The 23,300-nt window shown below is 39.9% G+C and overlaps 1 protein-coding gene across 1 annotated transcript; it reads left to right on the top strand.

Moving 5' to 3' along the window:
* Positions 1–22,494, top strand: ptp4a2b (protein tyrosine phosphatase 4A2b). The gene is made up of 7 exons (XM_085446862.1): positions 1–504; positions 17,429–17,722; positions 18,146–18,254; positions 18,336–18,428; positions 18,524–18,654; positions 20,124–20,198; positions 21,196–22,494. Exons 2-7 carry the CDS (start codon positions 17,718–17,720, stop codon positions 21,296–21,298), a joined length of 516 nt encoding a protein of 171 aa, XP_085302988.1. The 5' UTR covers positions 1–504; positions 17,429–17,717; the 3' UTR covers positions 21,299–22,494.
* Positions 22,495–23,300: the final 806 nt, after the last annotated feature.

The following is a 23,300-nucleotide window of genomic DNA, read 5'->3' on the forward strand; positions in this document are numbered from 1 at the left end:
CCTGATGCACATACATGTGCTGTTATAGAGAGAAGTAATAGAAGATATGAAAAGTTACCTACACTAAAGCAAAGTGAGGAACGACCTTGAAGCTAATCCCTTCAGACGTTGCCATGCATGTCACTTAAACTTTATTCCAGTTTCCGCTTCCTGATAGTTAAATTGGTGACGAGGAAACACTCAAACAAACAAGAAAAAAATGCTAGGATGATCTGGGATACACGCGTCTGTCGTTTAAAGTTTTCCGAGGTTTGCAGATTTCTCAGGTGGCCCTCATTTTGTTGACTATTAATTCGCACTGCCTGGTCGACATTTTTCCGACGGTCCCTGAAGGTCTTGTACAAACTGAGGAGGAGGCTCCTCCCCGACAACAGTTCCCGACCTCCGACGAGATCTCAGGCTGCCACACTAAAGAGGAACAAAAAGGCGATCTGACAGCGCTTTCTGCACTCCCTCCACTTTCTCCGGGGTAGTCACGGGATTTCAATGTTCAGCTTGCTCTTTGTAAGTACTCAATGACTAAAAGATCTCAGCAAACCTCTGGGAACTTCTTTCTGCGTTGATTGAATGTAATTCTAGTGCTATAGATCCGCTAGAGCCCACTGAAAAGTTGAGTTCCATATGTTAGGTGATCGCCACACTGCCGGGCAAGCCAAAGTAAGTTGCATGAGGAGTCGTCCGAGAATAGTGTCCAGTATGTAGCCACGTTAATGGTAGCTCGCAGAGCAAAGCTTAAGACGGTTTAATCGTGTGCTACAATCGGTGTTGAAAATCCCGTTAAAGGTATGAATGTTCATTCTCACTGCCTCAGACATCCGTGATATCCACACTTGAGTCAATTACCTTTGTCTTGATTGTTGCAGTGCTGCTGGTCTAAAAGATTGCTGCTAAAAGCAAAGTGCGTTAGCTAGCCCGCTAGCTAACATAGCTGCGCTAGCTTGCTATCGCGGCTATGGCTTTTTCCTTAAAGAAGAAAATCGCTGACTAGCATTAGGACTACTAACACGACTATGTCATAGCTTGTGTTTTTCTTTTAGAACAGGATACGTTTAGTTGTATTCATAACGTGGTGTTTTCTAAACTGACCGTCGTTCGGAATACCACAAGTGCTAGCGCTACCTTAGCGCTACACGGTGCAAGGGTGTACAGGTTACCGTAGAATTTCTTCTGAACAACGTGTATCATATTGGCAATGAATACTTGTGTTAACGTTAACAATTGTGCTGGCTAGTAGTGCTACTGTTGTGTATAAGATGCTTGAGTTATTTGTAGTTGTGGAAAGCTGCGTGGTAACTATATGGCGACTAAGCTAGCCAGCTGCCTTCCGCCCTTTGTGACAAAATCTTGACCTGCAGTATAGTTCACCCATATGCTAAAGGCCAATTGCCAGGCTGACGGGTTGATTTATTTTTTTTCTTAAACCGACAAACGATTTGTCATGTCTGTTTGTTTGTCGTCGCGGCTACTGGACTGGACTGTCGTGCTCCTTGTCTTTATTGCTTGCTGTCTGGTTGGAGTCGGAAAATTTGCTCGGTTTCGACGAAAAAAGGAGAGAAAAAAATGGCCAACACTGGAGTTAGGTGGGTCTATAATTTAGCCTCGTCTGGTTTCCTAAAACAGCAAGCGCCCAACCATTTAGCCATGTGGGTTGAAGTGAAATGAGGAAATGCATTTCGGGAGGAAGTTGACTAGAGCAGCTGTGACACTAAAGGCCGCGGCACATTCCCATGCCTCTCAGTTTTCAATTTATGACCTTCCACTGATTTGAGGCTCCCCTCTGGTAGTAAATTCTAGTGGGCGGCTAATACAAGTGAATAGCCATCCTACCAACAGGGCGGATGAGTCAATCAGTAACTGGTGTAACAGGTAAGCTAATTATATACTCCCGATTATGAGTCACTGCAAGGTGACCTGGTTTGCCTGTTGATAGGATGAGATGAGTGATTGCATTCAGGAAAAAAAGCTAAGGGAATGTTGGGACACTACAACAGAAATAATAGAAAGTTGCAGTGAGTAATGTAATCAATAAGGTCTATACTCTTGCTTCATAAAAGGTTAGACTTTCACAACTTCAGTATTGTAATGCTTTGCAGTCTTCAGACTCCACTGGCATTTTATTCTTTGTGGAAGTAGGTCGTTTGAACAGATGACCCGCTTTATTTTGTAGCTAATTGACACATGATGCTCTGGCCAATCTAGAAATAGCAACTCTCACTCAATCTGCTTATATAGCACATCCCTCAGCTAAAGTCAGCCCTATACTGCTTGGGTGGGCACTCATTTTTGTGATCCAACTCTGCAAGGCAAACTTCTATTACCTGTAACTTTTGTAAGCCAAACTTGAATTATCCTTATTTGAGTTTTGCTATTTTCTCAGCTAAATCAAACTTGTTGTTTAAAGACTTAATATGCTGGTTGGTTGCTAATTTATGCCTACTAGGAGCAAAGAAAATGCCCTGTGACAAGATGGGAAGTTCTCAGCCTTGGTTACTGTAACTGTGAAAGGTGAACCCAGTGTGCAGTAACTTGATATCAGCCTACAAAGGAGTGTTACTGGGGGAGAAGAACACCTATGTTGTAGCCTGCTGGCTTTCAGCCCATCAAGCCACAGGGGGGTGACTGAGTGTTGAAAGGTAGAGCAGAGGAGGCCATTCCATACTGACTGCTTAAACACATTTTAAAATTTAGCTACTCTCCCTATCTGTGGTGGGAATGGAACACGACGTTTTTGGTTTTACAATGGGCTCACTCCTATCTTTGGCTGCAGTAGAAGTTGTTTTGAAATTGGTATAAAGTGGCAAGCTAAGATTAGTTGGCCACTGTTTGTGCTACCTCTTTTCAAAGCGATTAAGTGAAGCCCATATGTAGTTACGCATTAGTGGGCACCTTTTTGTGAGTAGCTCATTTATTGCAAAGTGTGTGGATTAATGAATCATGCAGTGATCGGCACAGTGTTTACTGTTGTTGCCACAGTGTTGGGGTAAAGCAAAGGCGCAGGCTCAGTGGCACTGGCAGTGTTTCACAGATTGACACCTCTCCTAGATTGCTGTTGCAGGGGTTCCCGCTGAAACTATAGCAACAGGTAGGAATAGGATCCTCCTTTGTTTTTTGTGTTTACACCTGCCTTGTTTAGCTACAGCTGTCAGAGCTGCAGTTAACAGGGGAACACGGAGTTCTGTGCCAGAACATGCAATAGTAATATGTGTTATTGTTGTTTGAGCAGCTGTGTGTAGGTGCTTGCTTTCTCAGATTTTAAAAACGGTGCTATTTTTGAAGCAGACAACAAACCCTCTGTTTGCCCATTGCCTAGGTGTTTTTTTTTTTGTTTTTTTTTTTTTTTTGTTTTTTTTTTGGTGTGTGTGTTACTGGCACCCCCACCCCGTGAGTGCCTCTCGCAAACTAGTGTGTTCATTGTGGCTATAATCTCAAAAAAGATGGATTTGCTACCATGAGCTAAATTGAGATCATAAGGTGATTTATGGTTCTGTTAGGGGCTGTTGGTTTTTAGTTGAGAAAAAAAAGTTCCTTGATGACAGCATATAAACAAGCGTTAATTCTCATTATTGCTGCACTCTTAGGTCTTCTTTAGCTTTACTTTGTGAGCATTTACTAAGCACCATTGCTCCTTTTTGATTTCTTATCAAGAGACACCATATTCCCCGCAGGAGCACTTGTTGCTACCACAGGGATAATTGTTGATATGGCAACAGGCATCCCCCGATGCTGCTGTCAGAAGGCAGTTGGTTTCCAAATGTCAGAAGAATTGATGTTGTGGTGGGATCAGCACCTCCCGGCAAAAATGCGAGCAGACATTCTCTTTACTGGCTCAGTCTGTTGCTGAGCGTTGGTCTCGGCACAGAAATGGACTTCTAGACAGTCCTGGAAGTTTACTTTTCTTAATGTTGGGTTATTTTCTATTTTTATTTTTTTAAATTGTAAATCTGTCATGAATTGACTCTTGCACATATCAATTATAGCTAAATGAACCCATAAGCCTGGCACACTTGTAAACAAGAACCATTGTGCCTTTAAACAACAAGGCAGTTAACTTCTACAGGAGCAGCTGTCAGTTATTTGCTAGAGTGGAAGTAATTGTTAGCTGGAATGTTGAAGGAACACCTTGTATTTTAACTTGCCTGTTCTTAAGGATGCACCAATTGTGAAAGCCTGTTATTTGTTTACCCATATATGCTAGAGGGGGAAAAAAATCATCACAATCAAAATGAAATGAGATTTTTTTTTATCTGTATTTTTCCAAGTCTGTATTAGCTCTTATTTTGGAACTCTGTATAATGAATTGACTGGAACTAGAAGCTTTCACTGTTCTTGGCAGTCTTAGAGTTCTACTTACTGTTGGTTATTCTAGCAAATGTTTTTAATCGGTCTTTGGTTACTGTCACATTAAGCAATAAAATTAATAAGAAATGCATTATTGTGAATATTTATGGCCTTCCAAATTTCCAGAAAAGGAAGTAAAAAGTGTGTGTGTGTGTGTGTGTGTGTGTATATATATATATGTATGTGTATGTGTGTGTGTGTATATATATATGTATATGTGTGTGTATATATATATGTGTGTGTATATATATATATATATATATTATTATTATTTTTTTTTTTTTGTAGATTTAGAAATGGTCAGCACAAAACAGCCTCACTATTTGTGGACCAACAATTAGGGAGGCCAGTGGCAGCTTATACTTATTAATAGCTACATGTTCTGCATACTAGCTGTGTGGCCAGTATGCAGAAGATGTGACCACAGCAAATGTTCAGAACTTTGTCCAGCAAGAAGGGGTAGATGTTTTTAATCATTAAAAAAGTCACTATAGAAATAATTTGGTATTGATTGTTGTAATTGCTGTGCTGTGATTTTTTTTTTTTTTTTTAATTTTATTTATTTAATTTTTTGGCACCCTCCGGTGATCCCTCAGAGAAAATGAGTCAACATTTTGCTTCTGATACACGGCAAAAATTTGCCAAATTGAGTGACAGTGTTGCTCAATTAGGAACAGTGAGGTAAATGAGACTGTTTACTGCATCACGATTCTAAATTAAAGGAAGTAGTGATGAGATTAGGTTTCTGTGTGTTTAAAAGAGAGAGGAAAAAAAAAAAAAAGGTGAACAATTGAATTCCAGAATTGAAAACCGAACAAATACTTAAAAAATAATTCCATGAATAGTTGACTCTTTGGCTACAGCACTTTAGATTTCTTGTTAAAATGCGTCTTTATGCTGACTTTCAGTGCGTAATTCACATGTTAGCATGCAGGTCAAGGTGTGTCTCGTTGCTGCTTTGTGTTCTGTCTGTGTTGAGAAATGTCATCCTGGAGCAGATTTAGGATTGTGAGATGAGATTATAACTTATCAAAGGCGCTCAGATGGCTCAATATAGTCCAGCGACCCATATTCCAGATCAAGCCAGAAAACTACTGCCTTGTCTTTGGAGTCATATTTGGTAATGGCAACTATTACACACATTATTATTATATACTATGTAAATAGAACCGTAAAGGTACTGAAGGTTTAGAGTTTTCTTGTAAACAAATGTGATTTTTGTATTTGGAATTGGTTATTGCTCCTCAAGTTTTCTGCAACCAAGACTCCACAATTTAACTTTAAAATGGAGGAGTCAAAGTGCAGATGGTGACGTCAGCCTGATGAATGCTGAACTTTGTAATCAGCATCTGAGTTGTTATGAATGGATGAGTTTTAAAAGTCTTCCAGTGGTCATTTAAAACTTCGGGAAAATGTGTAACGAATTTGGGTACAAACGGTTTAAAGTTTTCTGATCTGTAACTGGAACTCCCCACTAACGTTTTTTGCTAGTTCATCTCTGTATGCACACCATAAAAATTTGCTGTATTTTTTTAGATCCGCAGCATCCAAGCATTGGAGATTTTGTAAGTAGAAATCTCTGCGGTACCTCATTGTTGTTATTTACTATTTTTCAAACCATGGATTTTTCAGTTGGTGAGCTGGTCCACAATCTCAGAAGTAGATTTGGTGCTCCTGCCATTTGTATCTCAATCTTGTATCATTTGGTAACTTGCCCAGCCTTTGTTGACGCACGCAATTGGCACAAACACTTTATATTACCACCTTTTGTCTCTTATTAGTTTCCTTTGTGTATTTGCACTTTTGATTCTCACTGAAATCGCAGGGAAAAAGTGTTTTTTGTTTAACATATAATTGGGCAGTCTTTTTTTTTTTTCCTTTCTTTTTTTTTTTTCCTATTTTGTGAAAACTGATTAAAAGTGGACGTAGGCCAATTATGTGAGGGTAGAACAGACCTTTGTTTAAATGTTTTCAACCTTTTCATTCCCATTTCTAAGGTGCTGAGCCCTGGTCTCTTTCAGTGTATTCCAGAGATGGATCAGTCTTTGCCCTCCCCCTCTAAGCTCTATCAGAAGCCTTTGATCGTTACACTGTTTATCTGTGCTCACTCAGAGGCAGCAAAGCAGTGTGATAAGTGGGCTTTGCCATGTGCAAGTGCATGTGTTGTGGGTGTTCGTCTGTTCATGGACATAGAGGGTGGGGGTTACATGTTCCCATACCTCCCTCTCTCAAACCCAGTTTACACAGACAAAAAAAAGGCAGTACAGCAAGTTCCCTGCAGGAAGATTACCTCTTGTGCTTTAGGGCTACAGAGAGCTAACCTGCTGTTCTGAATAGGGATTGGAAAGAGACTGCCCATTTATGACAATGTCAGCAAAATAAGCTTGGCATTTAAAAGCAACACTGACAATTACACTTATATTTTTATTCAAATATCTTAAAACTCTTATACTTTCAGAAATATAAATGAGGAAATGTTCTTGTAAAAATAATTCATATAGACTTGTACACCACAAGCTCTAAGGGCTATTGCACAGCAGTTATAATAAGCTCTGTCAAAAGTTACACCTGCTCACAACATAACATACTTGGCTGCCAGTAAGTAGATCTAATCAAGATGCAAAATAAGTAGACATGGCAGCTGCATTTGACATCCTCTTTTTTTCTTCTTCTAACTTTTGCTGTCACTGTTCTGAAAAATCACGAGTGTATTCTTTGTGTGATTTGCAAGTTTTAAGAAGTAAAAATGCTTCCCCTTTTTATAAAGGTCAGCAGTATTAGCGCTATTCTATACTAGAGTACCAAGGTTTACCAAGGTCCATGGTTTGTCAAGAGACACTTAATAAATGTGCCTAAGTTACTCCCAGCCATTAAAAATGTTTTAGTCAGTATTTATGAGGATTAGATCAGAGTTGCTTTGGAAACCAGTCCATTTGACCAGTTAAGCAAATTTGTCGCTTGCCAGTTTAATCTGTTATAGCTTATCAGTAGTGATTTTTGTGATGTAATTACAAAGAGGAATTAGCTGTCTTGGTACCGTGAGTAAACAATGCAGCTTCTGTTCTACAGTATGTACGTCTAACCAGGTGTTTCTGAAGAAGACTGCTCTACGATTGGAAAATATTCCAGGATCACGGATTGTTTATGGTTCAGACAGACCAGCAGAATCGTGAGTTGTGCTTATGGAAATGATCTAGCTGTTAACCTGCAACCAGTCATCTTTCAGTTAACCAGTTCAGGGTTGCAGGGGGTGGGGGCATGGATTAAAGCCTGAAAATGGTTGGACAGCATCAGTGTCTGACTGGTCTACTTTCAGTGGTTATTGTTGGGATAAATAGAAAAGTGCTGCCACAGTTTGAATGAGGTTAGATGGGCAGTTCTTGGAAAATGTGTAGTGACAGGTGATTATGATGTGAAGTCCCATGACTTACCTACATCAGTGTTGTTGTTCTTGTTGTTTTCTATAATTATTAAGTCCTAACAATGCATTTGTCTTTAAACATTACTTACTGGAAAATGCCTTGCCTAACCAGTATATCACCTTTCCCTAAAGGCTTAAATAAGAGACATACCAAAGCGCTTTTAACCACTCCAACTGTAACAGGAAAACACCATCCTGTTTACCACCTTAGCATGATAATTATTTACAAACAAAGCAAATGCACTCTTTTAAAATGTATTTTCTAGATGTTTGTCACAATCATTTAAAAACGTACTGCTGCACTACTGCTATTATGCTAATGTTGCATCATGTCACCCAATTATGGTGTATGATTTTTTTTTTCTGTTTTTATTTTACTGTAAGGACTGTGTGTGAATGAGGAAACTATCCCAATCCTGAGTCATTTTCATCTCCCCAGAGTATTTGTCAGCGTTTATATTAACTACGCATTAGTCCAGTGATGAAATGAATCCATGCCATAACCATTTTATATGGATGCTTGAATAAAACTACTGATTCTACAGTTAAGAAGCATTGCTATAGAGTGATTAAATGAATGCATGTCACAGTCATCTTTTTTTAATTTGAGGTCCAGTATGAGCAGCTTTTGATGAATAGAATCTATTAATATTATAACAGTGCCTTAGCAATTGCATGATGATTAGCTACAGTACTAAAATATTAAGACAGATCTCTGATATTTATTTTTTGTCTAAATGGGTTTTATTGAGTAATTTAAAAATATAATTAAGCAATCGATCCTAGACTTGAGTTATACAAGATATACGTGGAGCCATATCAACCGCTATACAATTTAAAGGCCTAGTTAGCACGTGCTAATGGGGCGAAAGCTGTAATATTTGAAGCATGCTCAGATAAGGAAATGCAAATGTATCAGAGTAACTGAGCTTCAAATATTTATGGCGATCAAGTGGCCTCTGATTTTAAAAAAGAGGGGTTGGGGGGAGAAACTCAAGTATGAACCTAACCATGGTTTTGGAGTCTTGTTACACCCCTTATGATGATTGATGAAAGCAGCCATATCAAAGGCGAACCAGTTAGAATGGGTGCATCCTGAATGGGCACAGAACTAGTTTTTATATAATGATCATCTATACCGGAGAGGTGCATTTTATTTTTATTTTTTTTATTTATTTATTTATTTTTTCTGGGACAGTTGCTACACAGGTGCTAGACCTTTTGGCAGTTCATGTATTTTCAATACTGTTTGAAAATTAAAAGCATGTAAGCAAGTTTAGTGAGTTTCAGTGAGTCTATAAACCCTTTAAAGAGGGTCTGCTGTGGATTGAGGAGTCCAGCTGCTGGGCAGTCCTGAGGATATATGCGTATTGGCTGGCTGACAGATTCATAGAGGGCCATTCTTTAACCCAACCTATTTGTAGCCTGATGAAACCGTGGCAATCCACACACAGGTTTTAACAACAGGAATGTTTTCCTTTCCACTTGCTGTTAGCACTTTTACTTTTTGATGGAGAGAGGGAGAGCAGGTGCCTTTCCCTGAGGTTTAGTCTGGTTTTTAAAATACCCATCTTTGCTTTTTTTATTTTATTTTTTTTCAAACTAAACACACCACAGGTCTTTGTTACAATGTCTGTGCAGTGCCACCTTGACACAGGTAAACACAGACATGACCGGCTGTGATTCACATCCTGATTATAAGGATTCAAGGGCCGGCGATGTCTCAATCAGCCTGAAAACAACAAATGTTTTGTCCTGTTATTCTATCAATTCTCATGACGTATAATACCTCAGTATTTTATTTACATCATTGTATTGTTTGTGTTATTACTTCTCAGTTGGTCAATTCAATTGATTAGATTTCTAATTCACTTTCCCATTGATTTCACCAAGTTGGTTAACTTTAACACCAGAATATCCTTAAGTGTTTTTCAACTAATGACACGTATTGTCCTATCAATATTTTGCTCTGCACTTGTGCTGGTAGTACTAGGAAAAATGGCTTACGCATTGCTGTATAATCCAGCTTTGATACTCCAACCTCAACCCGCATGGCAGGTGAAGAAATGTTTTTCCTGTTCTCAGAAACGTTTTGAATGGGCGCACACCAGTTCTTCCCACCTCCAGCCTGAGCCTCTTCTTTCTAAAATCCCCAGGAGTGTGCAGCTCATGGGAGGCACAACAACAGTTTGGAATCACTATTGGAGTTCCCAGTGGAGTTTTTGCATACGGGCCACCCTCCCTTAATACAGTCTTGTTCAAGCATGTCTGGGGATTTTGGTTTGTTTGTTACACTATGAAGGGGGGGGGGAAGGGACTGGTGAGGCAAAAAGGGGGGTAGAAGCTGAACTAGAGTAGGGTTTTGTGGGGGGGGTGTTTTTTGTTTTTTTGTAGTTTTGTGCACATGTTTACTTGCATGCTTGCTTGCCTGTATGTCTTTGCTTTTTCAAGCGTGACTGATGACAAGGGCGTGTTGTGCTGCCCATTTCTTTTTAATGTTTGTACTGTTTGTTGAATACTTTGGTGACCTGTCACCATAACCTGTACTGACATGGGTATTGCGTTGTCCTTGGAATTATTAGAAAATGTTTTTTTTGTTTGTTTGTTCCTCCTCCCCCATTGTAGCACAAATTCTCAATCCACTGAATTAGTTTGATAGACACCATCATAAAATGCCAATGAAGTGGTTTTTTTTGTTTTTGTTTTTGTTTTTTTTTGAAACACGTACATACATATGGAACAATTTCGGCATATCATTTGGGTCCTGCATGCTGGGGCTTCTTGTGTAATGGGCTTTATCTGGCACCTGCTGTGGTCCTTCAATTGAATTGGGATTTGAGGAGTTGGGGGAACCTGAGAAATTTTTGCAGCGTGGTGGAGGACATTGTTCTGCTAGAGGAAAAGGACCTGAGGTTTTCTGGTAGAATGTTTCATTGTAACAAGATGAACAAGCTTTAGTCTCGTGTAAATGGGGGGGGGGGAACCCTTTAACTACTACTTCTTCTTTTTTTTTTTTTTCTTTTTTTTTTTTTTTCTCCTCTCCCGGTCCAGCTGGCAGGGTTATTTAAAAAAACAACAACAAAATAACAGGAAAAAACAGTCGTCATGCAGCTGCACCTGAAGGCTAGACCCTTGTTTTTCATGATTGGTTTTTACCCAGCATGTGACATGTAAAATAAATGGAAGGGTGATTGTGATATAATATAATATTGGGGGAGCATATTTTGTTACAGTGTTAAATAAGTGGTCCATACAGTAAACATTTTCATCTTGGAAAACGGACAATCATCAAAGCTCGCTATGAATAACCATAACCTACTCTTGCTCCACATATGAGTTTGACACCCACCCACAAGTAAACCAAAGGTCTGCAGGTAATTTGTAATTGGCTTAAGTGTATTATTTTTTTATTTTTTTTATTTTTTATCATTATTATTATTATTATTATTTTTTAAGTTCTAAAGGTTGGGGTGTGTGTGCTAGTACGGCTGTTTGTATCAACTCTTTTCTCTCCCACTAAAGCATTAAGTTCTTGCTTTTTCATTATTTATCTCTTTTTTTTTTTTTTTTTTTTTTTTTTTTTTTTTCCCCTTCTTAGCACTGTCTTACAGTAACAGTAGTGCTGTAGTGAGTGTAGTGCTTTCTTCTTCATCTTGGGTTTTTGGTATGAACACTGTTAGGGCTGCTCCAGTTTGAGGTGACATACACCCACCCAGCCTATCGGTTGTATTGATGTCACTACTAGGAACCAGCTGGACCATTGGGTGATCCTCTGATTTATCTCAGCTAGTTTTTACCCATTGCCTTTTTGTTTCTCTTCTGTACTCTTTTTGCTCTTTTCCCCTCTTGTTCTAATCTTGCTAATCTCTTGTTATGTCCTTACAGGATGTCTCTTCAAATGACATCTTGCTGGCTTTCTTCGTGGTACTATTTCTTTGTCTCTGTCCTCTTTGACATTTCCAAGTATATTAGTTATCTTTTATTTGGCTCTCATGAAGGCCACAGGAATGAAGGCAGGTCTCTATGATACTTGGCTCCGGTTGTGCTCCTCCTGGTTCGTGGTTTCTCTACGTTTGTTTGCAGCTGTCAGCGCTTCTCAATCTTCTCGAGTTTCACATCAGTGCCCGTCATATCAGAGAGGTAAAGGGAGAATTTAGTACTTTGCTGTCAATACAAAGTGTCGTATTATTTGTGAAGGCATTCTAAGAATGAGGTGGGTGCAGCAAGCATGTAGGTGAGTGTATCAGAGCTTTTTTTTCATTATCATTGCATGTTGCTGTCATGTCAGTGAACATGGTTTCCTCCAGCTTGCCCTCTCACCCTTTCCTCCTCACATGACAGGTGTGCTCCTGTACTTTTCGACTTGGCTCTCATGGCAAAAATTAGGCCTCAAGCTGCTTCAAGGCAGTACAGTCTGGTCATGCCCAGTCTGGCTCCAGACAAAGCGTCAGTAAAAGACGGAGAGCCTAAGCTAACCTCAAACCACCAGACTGGGATGCATGTAAAACTAATATTTTTCACCATGGGGGGAGGATGTACTCAGACATTTTGTATAAAAAGTCTGTTTCGTCATTTGGTATTCCATGTCTCACTTCTGTGTGTTGATGTATTTGTCTTTCTAATTTTAGAGCAGCCTACCTCACCCACTCCTAAGCTTGTGGCTAGCTACACTATGTGAACAGCGTGCGTGTGCGTGCGTGCGTGTGTGTATAGTAGTCCTGGTGGGAGAGTCATGGAGACGGCCCACCTGATAGCTATCAAGTGCCAACAAGAGCTTCTCACAGCTTTAGCTTTGCAGTTATGGAGTCTTGTTGCAGTAAAATCCTTAACATGGCGAAAGCCTTTTAATTAGCACTCCCACTGTAGCACTTTACTCTTCATGCACTTAAGCTGTGATAACTTCACAGCTGCCACCTGCAGCGTTTTATTGTTGATATTCTGAGCTTAGTTACCACTTATCTTGCACTACAGGATAATGCCATATTCATTTAGTTTGTTTTATGTCTGACTTGACTTCGTATTTCACCAGACAGTTTGATGAATCAAGCAGAAAAAAAGAAAATGAGTTAGCAGCTGCAGGATACCCACACCCTGGTTCCCATTCTTTTGCCATTTTTATCACCTGTTTAGGTTTGCGTGTCCTTTTCTGTTCTGAGATACTGCAGTCCTTATCAGCTAATACTTGAACTCCTCGCTCTCTCGTCCTCACAGTCTTACTCGCTGTCTACCGTTGCTTTGCCTTAGTTACTCTTAAGAGGGTTCTGGTGAGGACCAATCAATTTGGGAAGTTCTTCCCATCCAGCCTCAGTCCTTTTCCCCTGTTTCTTGCTCCAACAGCCCTGTTCCAACAGTGAACACGTGATGTTGAACAGGGCACCAAGGGAGCTTTCTCTGAGCCATTGTGTGGGCCTCTGCCTTTACTCAGTGACCTTTCTCCCAATTTAGAATATATGTTTATACATGGACACGCATGTGCAAAATGCCAGCTGTAAGCCCAAGTTCTTTATAATACTGTTTCTAGTATTCATAAAATAATCTCACATTTAGATAATTTAGTAATTTTTGCAATCTTAGTTAAATACAATTTTTAAAAAGTAATGTTCGTTGATGATTTTGAATGTGGTTCTCACATGTAGTAGGTGTTTTGGTCTGGTTTAAAAATGGCAATGAAATTTTATTTGCTTCATTTGCTGCCAATTTATACAAACAAAATGGTATTGGTTAAGTTTGTATTTGTAAATAAAATTGGGGTTAACCAGACAGGAAAAGCTTAGCATCATGAGCTCTGATGATTTCAGGCTGTCTTCACCTTCTAGAACTTTCTTTTTCTATTTGTATTACATATATCTATTTTGTGAAATTGTGTATGCTGCACTGTTTTGTGGCAGAGCAGCTGCAGAAAATGTTTAGCCTGTATTTAGCAAAATACAGGCTAAACATTTTTAGCCTGTTTTTTTTAATTAGTAGTTTGTCCTAGCATTCTTACAACATTTCCACTAAGTTATACCAGCCATTCATGTCGAAGTGACTAGAGAGATCGTTAACACGCTTTCGGTCTACAGTTTGAAGGTTTTTCTGTCGACGGCTGCTCGTTTCCTGTGTGGTTAAACATACTTGGCTTGTACAAACACATTTGGTGTGTATCTCTGTGCATTTTTTTTCTTCCGTCTTCCCTGATCTAAGCAGTGCATAGCTGCAGAACCAGTTTGCAAATTTCAACAGTAATTTGCATGCATTCCCGACAATGTTGTGATGGCAGACTGGGCAGCAGCTGGGCAGGCCCAGTGTTACCACAGTTTGCTTACTTCCTCTGAAAGGCTTAGTCAGAACTGGTGGCCAAAACTTTTCTTCATCTTTCCGACTTTCTTGTTTATCTTCTGTTATGTAAGGCAATTTATGAATAGGTGACAAATAGCCAGGTATGGCTATTGGGTTTGAGTTGAAAGTTTGCGCATTTGCTGTCATTTGTTTTCACCTCAAAGCTTAGATTCAATACGGGACCCTTGCCTTTTTCACTTTTTTTTATTTTTTATTTTTTTCTTTCTTTTTCTTTCTTTTTTCATTTATTTATTTATTTTTTTGCTTTATGTACCTTATGTCAGAGACTCTGTGGTCTCGGGCCTGGAATTGCTTCCTGTGCCGACATCGCCTATAACGATGACGTTGGAATTCACCTTACGCTGCTCATTGTATTGTTGTTGTTGTTGTTGTTGTTTATTGATCACAAAGTGCTTTGTTAATAAAATATTCACAGAGGAAGAACTTATGAATGATCACTTAATAATTCATTTAAAAAGCACATGCACTGGTCTTATCTGCACAAACAAAGCTGCCTGTGTGTACTATTGACCGTACGGCACAAATAGAATCTAAATCAAATAGAAACGTACAAACAAAATAGCAGAAACGTAATAGATTTCTGTCAATCAACAAGTGAATTATGTAATCATTACAGCTCTAGGTAGTGAGTACGGTGAGAAGGGATTGCAACAAAAACATGAAGCGCCTGAATTTAGCTCGACTGAGACTGCATTTAGCGTAATACTTGCTGCTTAGCCACACCTCATGTTCTGCACCTGGCCCTGAGGTGCTTTAGTTCGCATACACTTGTGCTAATTCTAAAATGGGGTTTCCCATCTGCCCCCCCCACACACACACACACACACACACACCTGTAACCCTTCTTGTGGCAGCATTTGGAACACAGACTGTATGAAGTCACTTGGTCCATCTGAGCAGCTATCCACAATCCAGTTGCTTTTCATCCTTTTAGCATAAGCTGTCATTGTGGTGTCCTTGGTGTGTATTTGTGTGCGTGTCTGGTTCTTTTGTTCTTTGATGGAGTTTTTTTTAATTTCTTTTATTTATTTTTATTTATTTTTTATTTTTTCCAGTCTCTTAGTCTGCTCTCCTCCTTTTCAGTCAGGTTTCACAGGTGAAAAGCACATGCTAGCTGCCCCGTCTCTCCACTTATCTGTCCTTTTCATTTCTGGAGGATTAGGAGCTGATGGGGGGGGAAAAAAAACAAAACAAAAAAAACCCTTAGAAGCCTGCCCGACTTTTGTCCAGGCTTCAGTTGTCAGATTGTAGCCATGCCACACTCTTTTCTGTCGGGCTCAGTGGTGGTAATTAAAGGCATCACAGATGATCTTGGCCAACACACAGGCGCAAACAAAGTCAAGGCTGCTTTGAGTGCCATTGCAGCTGTTCCATGGGTTGACACACTTCTTGTGTAGTGGCGGTGTGGTTGATAGTACATATCAGGCTGGTTGACTTGAGACAGGCTAAAGATGGAAAAAGCTGTCACTCAATTTATTTAATATTTGAATGTATTATATAAAGCAGCTGAGAGTACAGAGTCTTGTTTCATTCAAAATAAGTTTTTATAAAAGGGGAGCATGGGATTGAAATGCTGGGGCTGTTTGAAGCTTTGCCCACCCGTTAATCCGCACCTTGTGACTGCTGCCTGTGACATGGTGCTAAAGTCCGAGCCTTTTTTTTTTTTTTCTTTTTTTTCTTTAGCGCACGTACGCACGCGCAGACACACACACTCTGGTGTGTGGTAGGTGTAGAGATAGTCAGCTCTTGCCGTTTTTGTTTTGTTTTTAAATGCTACCTCCCCACCTCTCTCCCATATTGCTCTGAGAAGGTTCCAGCCAGTTTGTGGCGGCTGGATTTAGACTGTCAAGGACTTGGCACAGTTCAGCTGCTCCGTGGCCAGTTACAGGCCAGACATTACCTGTTCTGAAAGACACTGTTATGAAGTGTCTGCACTCCATGCTGTGAATATTATTAGTTTTCCATTTTGGTGACGGGTGGTGAATTGACAGTGATGTAATCCAAAGGTGCGTTCATTTCACTGCAGGATTAACTGGCTGGAAGGTAGAAACAGTCATGATGGGGATTTTTGAGTGTCTATACACTGTCGTTGTGCTTTAGTTCTTTTAAAGCTACCTTTAGCTGCTTTGTTATTCACAGGGGGTCGTCCCAGCAAGTAGCTCCACATGTTTGAGTTTTTAGCACCAGGTGACCTTCCTGATGCAGCCCCAGGGGATTTGTCCACCCCTGGAATCAAAAATAGGATCTTTTGCTTCTGTGAATGTGTAAACCTCTACAGCATGGAACAACCTTTATGTTGCAAATTCCAGAAGCTGATATTTGAGAAGTGAAAACACTGACAACAACTACAAGCAGACCGCAGATCATGTTTCAGTTAATCAAGACTGAAATGTATGCCTTTAATTACTAGGGAAGTGAGCTTGTTGGCTAGACACTTCAGTAATGGTGGTGTTGTTGTTGGTTAGATTCAGAAATACTTGTTGGATTAACTAATGGTTTGTATGTATGAGTCTGGGCTGCTGGGTAGTCACCTGCCACCTGTGACTCTGCTATTGGGATTTGTAAATGAGTAATGTGGAAGAACAGACTCATAAACTAGTACACTGGTGTGTTATTTTGATCTAAATTGTTGTATGTAGTTTAATCTGGCATAGCCTAACTTCAGCAGAAGTGTGTGGCAGCTAACCTGCAAGGAAAGAGGCATGCTGATGCTAGCACAGTTCACTTAACCACACTTGGTGAACTAATCTGACATTGTGCGTGTGAACAGTGTTGTGCAAGGCTGCAAAGTGCCACACATTTCAGCAGCTTTTAAAATGCTGTTGGAGGCACTGAAGAATGTGATCAGCAGTTTTGGTGGTTTCCGTAAAACATTCAACAATGTTTGAAGATGTTTAACTTTGACCTTTTTAGTTTGTTGTTAATTAAAATCACTTGTTTAATGTAGTCATATATCCCTAGTTATTATAGAAAGCCTTTTTGATGGGGAGGAAAAATAATCTTGTATAAACTGAAATTCCAGATTTATATCTGCTTTATTAAAGGCTCCTTTAATCTGTACTGTTGTCCACCCAGTGCTCAAAAGTCAACATGTGGTATATTTAATCTCCAGACTAATAGTCAAATATAATCATGATATGCAAAATGTATTGTGGTTATTACCATTAATCAGCTGCAGATGTGCAAATTTAACAAGTATCATATTCTGTAACGACCTGAATCGGTGGCCTCCTGCTTGTGCAGACACTGGTTATCTGTTTGAAATAAATGGGTGCTGTTTGTGTGCGATCTCGTTACATTTAAGTCTCCCTTTCTGTGTTCTCTTCACAGGGTTTCTGTGTTGACTTGAGCCGTACCTATATGGCGTGTGTGAGCGGAGAGTTCTGCCAGGCACAGCACCTCACCTCTGTGGAGAAGTGAATCGGCCGCCCCCCGAGGGACTACGCTACCCAGAAACCCCCCTGACTGCCAGCGCACTAGGAACTGCTGACTTTTCCCAAAGGCCCTCTGGGATATTGCGTAGCCCTTGGCCTGATTGCTCTGCCCTGTCCCAACCGATACGAAAAACCTTTGCTTTCTACTTTCTTCTTGAACAGCCAATCACAAACAGCTCTCCTGAATGGGGTAAACTGATTGGATGACTCCTGGATAGTCTCCTCATCTTCTTCTGTGTTATTATTTTTTGTTATTAACTTTTTTGGTTTTGTATTTTTTGTATTTTTATTTTATTTTTTTAAATCCCAAAGTACTGTGGACTAGTTTGTTTGTTTGTTTTTTCCTTTTCTTTTGTGTTATCATTCTGTGTACATCATCCCATAGTGAATACCTGTTGTCCTCCTGAGCGACCCCCCCCTCCACGTGTTGTCATTTTTATTTATTCTACCCTACATGAAAACATACGTTTCCTAGCAAATTTTTTTTTGAGGGTTTTCTTTTCTTTCTTTCTTTTTTTTTTTTTTTTTTTTTTTTTTTTTTTTTGCTGACTTCTGAGCCAAAAGTCGCTTTTGTTTTGTAAGAGTTTTGTATTGTAATTGTTTTTTTTTAAAGCCGTCTCGCCAACATGAACCGCCCCGCTGCAGTTGAGATTGTCTACGAGCGCATGAGGTTCCTCATCACCCACAACCCCACCAACGCCACACTTAACAAGTTCACCGAGGTATGCTTACGTTTGTGTTATTGCTGATTATCAGATTCCCAGGGCTCTGTCTCAAATGCACCCTTTCACGTTTTCTGCCAGGAACTGAAAAAATTTGAGGTGAACACTCTGGTTAGAGTTTGTGATGCCACCTATGATAAGGCTCCAGTAGAGAAAGAGGGGATACAGGTCTTGGTAAGTGTTGACATACATTTTCGTGGCAGTCTCTTACTGGATGTTTGTGCTGTTCAACTAAGTTATTTGATGACGATTGATGTTTTCTGCTTTAGGACTGGCCTTTTGATGATGGTGCCCCTCCTCCCACCCAGATCGTGGATAACTGGCTCAAGTTGCTCAACACCAAATTTCGAGAGCAACCCGGCTGCTGCATTGCCGTACACTGTGTGGCAGGCCTCGGACGGTATGTATGGTGTACAGTTGGCCTCCTTTTCACCAAAACTCTTTTTTCTTACGTGCCCAAATAACAGTCCTGCGTGCAATAAATGAGAAATGTAGTGGTATGTTTTAAGTTAGAGGGTTAGAAGGTGGTTATTTGGGTCCATATCAAAGTGGCTGCAGAGATAACTGAGACATCTGTTCTCAAAGTTAGACGTGCCATTTCCAAGGCAGCAACACAGCCTGTCCCTTGTGTAACGCAGCCCATTTGACCCAGTATCTCATCCTTTTGTTTTTTCCCGCCCTGTTAGTAATCTGGTTAGTGTGACCAGGGACCATTTTATTGCTGCGGTATTAACAGTAGCTCCAGAGAGATGTGGTCAGAGAAAGCATTCACTTGTTGTTTCTTCACTATTGATCACACAGCATTGGCTGGTCTTGCCTTTCACCCCCACCTCCAGAATTGAATCCTCAATACTCATTAGTGATTCATTTAGTAACTCAAATGATTGTCTCCTTTTTCTCCTCCTGTTAGAGATCATTTAAGCAGCTGATTGTCTTTTTACTGAGCACTATCATTAGCTACAACAGCCGGACATTGGTTCTGGGGGGGGGGGGGGGAAGCGCTAGCTTTCGAATACATTCTATCTAGTTATGATCTTCCGGAGATGAAAATATGCACACTTCTTAGTCAGAAACCAGTGTGACAGTGAATTACAAACAAGTTATGCTGAATAACAACACAAAGTGTGAAAACAAATAAGGCATAAGCACATGACATGGGGGGTGTTTGTGTGAAAATGTCTTTCCTGACCACAAGTGCAGAGTTAGCCAATCTGCTCTCAATGGCTTCTAGCGTTTTGCATTGCTGTGGCATTCCAGAGACTTTCTAATTCCCAATATTGGTTAGACTGGCATTTTCTGACTGCGTCTCCTCTCCTTCTTTCCTGTACTTTGTTTACTGCAGTCATATGAGATTTCTGCCTTGCAGTGTGATCTGCTTTAAACAGGCTAACACTTAACTGCTGCCTCCTACACTGAAGGCTTATGTGCCGCCTTTTAACAGAGTCCACACAACATTCTCACATTCTGTCTGTCTTGAATTGTATGTGAGAAAAAAGCCACTAAAACAACTGCTGTCAGCACTGAGCTCTAACCTGCCGAGTGTTCTGGAAAGTGTTTATGTTTGTCTTTTCTCACCCCATCTCCTGTTGTGAGAAAGGAGAAGCCTTTTACTGTAACTCATCAGTTAGTTTTGTGTTTGAGGCTCAGGGTGTGAGCACAGTGCCCCAGCAGGGCAACAGTGTACTTGTGCACCCCTGTTGAGTTCCCAGGCCTCTTTTTCAGGTTTAAACGCCCCTTTCTCATTCCTTCACCGCCGTATTACTGTGGAACCATGTGACTCTTGGCATTTAATCTTCTCTTCTCCTTCTTTCTTCCTTGGATGCTCTGTCTGCTTGAACTGGTGGTCCACTGGATTTCTTCACCTCACAGAGCTCCAGTCTTGGTGGCCTTAGCCCTCATTGAGTGTGGGATGAAGTATGAGGATGCTGTGCAGTTCATAAGACAGTAAGTATACTCTTTGCTTTTGTACTAGAACCATAAAAGGAGGCCAAGTCTTATCAAAGATTATTGCCTTTTTAAGAGACTTGCAGTGTAAATCAGACACAAGGTGTGCTGATACTGAAAACTCAGACCTCCATAAAACATAAGAAATGATTAAATGCATTTAAGTTGGAGGGATTTAGAGTCATGGAACTTTTTTTTTTCTGCTAGGTGATATCAAAGGTCCTTTTGGGAGGAAGGTGCTTTCAGAACTTTTTTGTTTTTCCTTCCCTGGTTGGAAAGCTAATGCACTGTATTAGTGAGTTGGTTGACAGCATAGCAACATTTGGGCTATCAACAAAAAGTTGAAGGATGCTGTGAACAGAGCTATGGACTCATGATAATCAGAGTTAAAAGGGACCTATTTTTATGCTGTTTTAATTTAGATAACCTGGCAAGTGAGGTGGACTGAAATGCCTGATTAATATGTGCCTTTCACCCACATTACCAGCATGTGCTGCTCTGTGCCCAAAGATGGCATCCAGTAACTATAACAATTCACTTGGTGGTTTTTCCTGTAATCCTGCTTAATCTTAATTACTTTTTTGTGTTTGGATGGCCCGAGCAGTTGAAAGGAAATGCTAGCATGTTTTGTTTTATCTTTTTTTTTTTTTTTTTTTTTTTTTGAAGAGCTATTTGACATTAGCTGTGTAAATGACAGTCCTTCTTTAATGTATGCTGTTTACATAGGTGTGTTGTTTGCTTTAAATATGCCAGTTGCATCATGTGATCCCATCTAGACCAATGACAGTACACTTGAGTCACTGAGAAATTCCCATTTTAAGCCCTTACGCCAAAGTAGAAGATGGAGTTCTAGGAATTCAGAAGTACTAGTTCTGACTCGCTTGAAAATGCTTGTCAATCTTTTATAACTCCTGTAATCACCGTCATGTTTTAATGTGCTGCATTCTTTGTAGTCACGTTATTTAAAGAGCCTCTCCTTCTTTTCTTGTTTTCACAGGAAGAGACGTGGAGCCTTCAACTCCAAACAGCTTCTTTACCTCGAGAAATACAGACCCAAAATGCGTCTGCGGTGCAAGGATAGCATCTGCTGCGTTCAGTAGGCTGCCTGTCAGTGCGTCTTTCTTGTGCACATCTAGTGGGGAATCTTCCGATAACGGGAGAGATTTAAAAAGAAAAAACAAAACAAAACACGGAGAGTGCTATCAGTAATTATTGTGATGATTTGTTAACACTGAGTCATGGTTAATTGAGAAGGAAGCGAGTGATCAAATGAATGAGTCCAGATCTGGGGATCCACCAGCCGAACCAATGAATGGAAGGTTAAAGCACACAGATAGGCCCGCCACCCGGTTTATACTGTTCAACCACGGGCCAGAATTTTTCAACTTGAGTCCATCCTGTCTCTTATGGGGTTTTTATTTGACTTTTTTTTTTTTTTTTTTGTTCCAGTTTTAATCATGGGATAACAGTTTCCATTTTTTGTGAATGTTTATTTTTACACAAATGTGGTGATGAAATTATATATTCTCATTTTGATTTCCACTATTGATATTTTATAATTGGGCCAGAACGACATACTTTTTTTTTCTTTTTTTTTCTTTTTTAAAACACACATTGTGACTGTGTCTTTTTTGCACAAAACTCAAAGGTTCACCTGAAAAATGCAGTAATGTTTTTTTTCTTCTTACCCTTCACTTGCTTTAATGTCACTTTCAGTTTAAGGGGTCACTGAGTTTGAATATGTCTGTAATATTTATTCACAAGATATGTGTGGCAGTTAAGAGTTTGGCAGGGGCAAGGACACTTTGTCATCCAATAGTTTTAGTTTTATCTGTTTGAGAGCCATGTCTTTTTTCTTCTTCTCTCTCTTTTTTTTTTTTTTCTTTTTCTTTAAATCTTGTTGGAGTGCAATAATCAGTCCACCTCAGATATGTCCGCCAAACCCTGCTGAGTGTCCTACGCACACATACACACGAACTGCAGATTATCATCCAGGCCGTTTTAAAAAAATAAAAAACAAAAAACAAAAAAAAATACAACAAAAAACAAATGTAACTACAACAGGTACTTGTAATTTCATTCTCTCTCCCTTCTGGGGCTACAATAGGACTTTTTACAGGTATGCGTATTTAAACTCTTACACAGAGCCTAAGATTCAATCTGAAAGTCAAGCTGGAGAAGAATGAAAGTGGTCAGTTTTTTTAATCATTGTACCCATTTTGAAAACATCCCCAATTCATATTGGTTCTTTAAAGATAAATAAATTCAAATAAAAAGCAAACTTGTCTCCTTCCCACCCCCCCGAGGTTGTCACAGTCTGAGTGGGCACGGGCGTGATGTGTAGTGAAATGGGTGTTTCGTATGGTGCTTGTGGCAGATAAGAAGTCCCTGCCTAAATGCCGCTGTCCTAAAAGTTCACTTCAACCAGAGGAGCTTGTAAGAGATCCATCTAAAAGGAAACCATGGGAATGCATGGTTTCCTTTGTTTGGAGCAGTGAAGCCTAATTTCATTTCCTGGGCCACATGCAACGTACTTTGAGCTTAAATGGGAAGTCAGTGTAAAGACGTTTCACCTACACAATCCCTGAGATATCTTTATATAATATGCATTTAAAAAGAAATCTTAATTTCTTTATTAGTAAATTACTTTGTTCTTTAGAAGTAGGAAAAGCTGGAAAATGTATGAGGGAAAAGGTTTTTCAAAACAATTCAGTGGCTGAATTAGAGACTTAGCAGGACCAGTTCTGGCCCCCAGGCCTTGTGTTTGACGGCTTAGAATAAAGTTCAGGGGGAGGGGTTGTACATCCTGTTGGATTGTGCGGTTGTCTTGTTGGGTTTGCAAGGCTGCAGTGTTTCTGGTCTTCCTGTGTATCTGGCTGATATCAGGGGAAGGGTCCAGCTGCAGTCCCGACAAACCCCCGATCCCTCTTTACCCATACTTGATTCCTTACCCATGCTTTTTGAAATACCTGCTTCATTATGCTAAAGTATGACACACTTGGATATCACAGGATATCTAAACCAAAACTTCCTACTTCCTGTGCCAGTCATTGTTAAAAGTTCTGGTATGAAGATGGTGTGCATTTAAAATCAACACACAAC

The sequence above is a fragment of the Copadichromis virginalis genome, linkage group LG22 (assembly GCF_057382275.1).
Source record: "Copadichromis virginalis isolate Kocher_CV1m ecotype Utaka linkage group LG22, C_Virginalis_male_GT1.1, whole genome shotgun sequence".
Lineage (NCBI taxonomy): Eukaryota > Metazoa > Chordata > Actinopteri > Cichliformes > Cichlidae > Copadichromis > Copadichromis virginalis.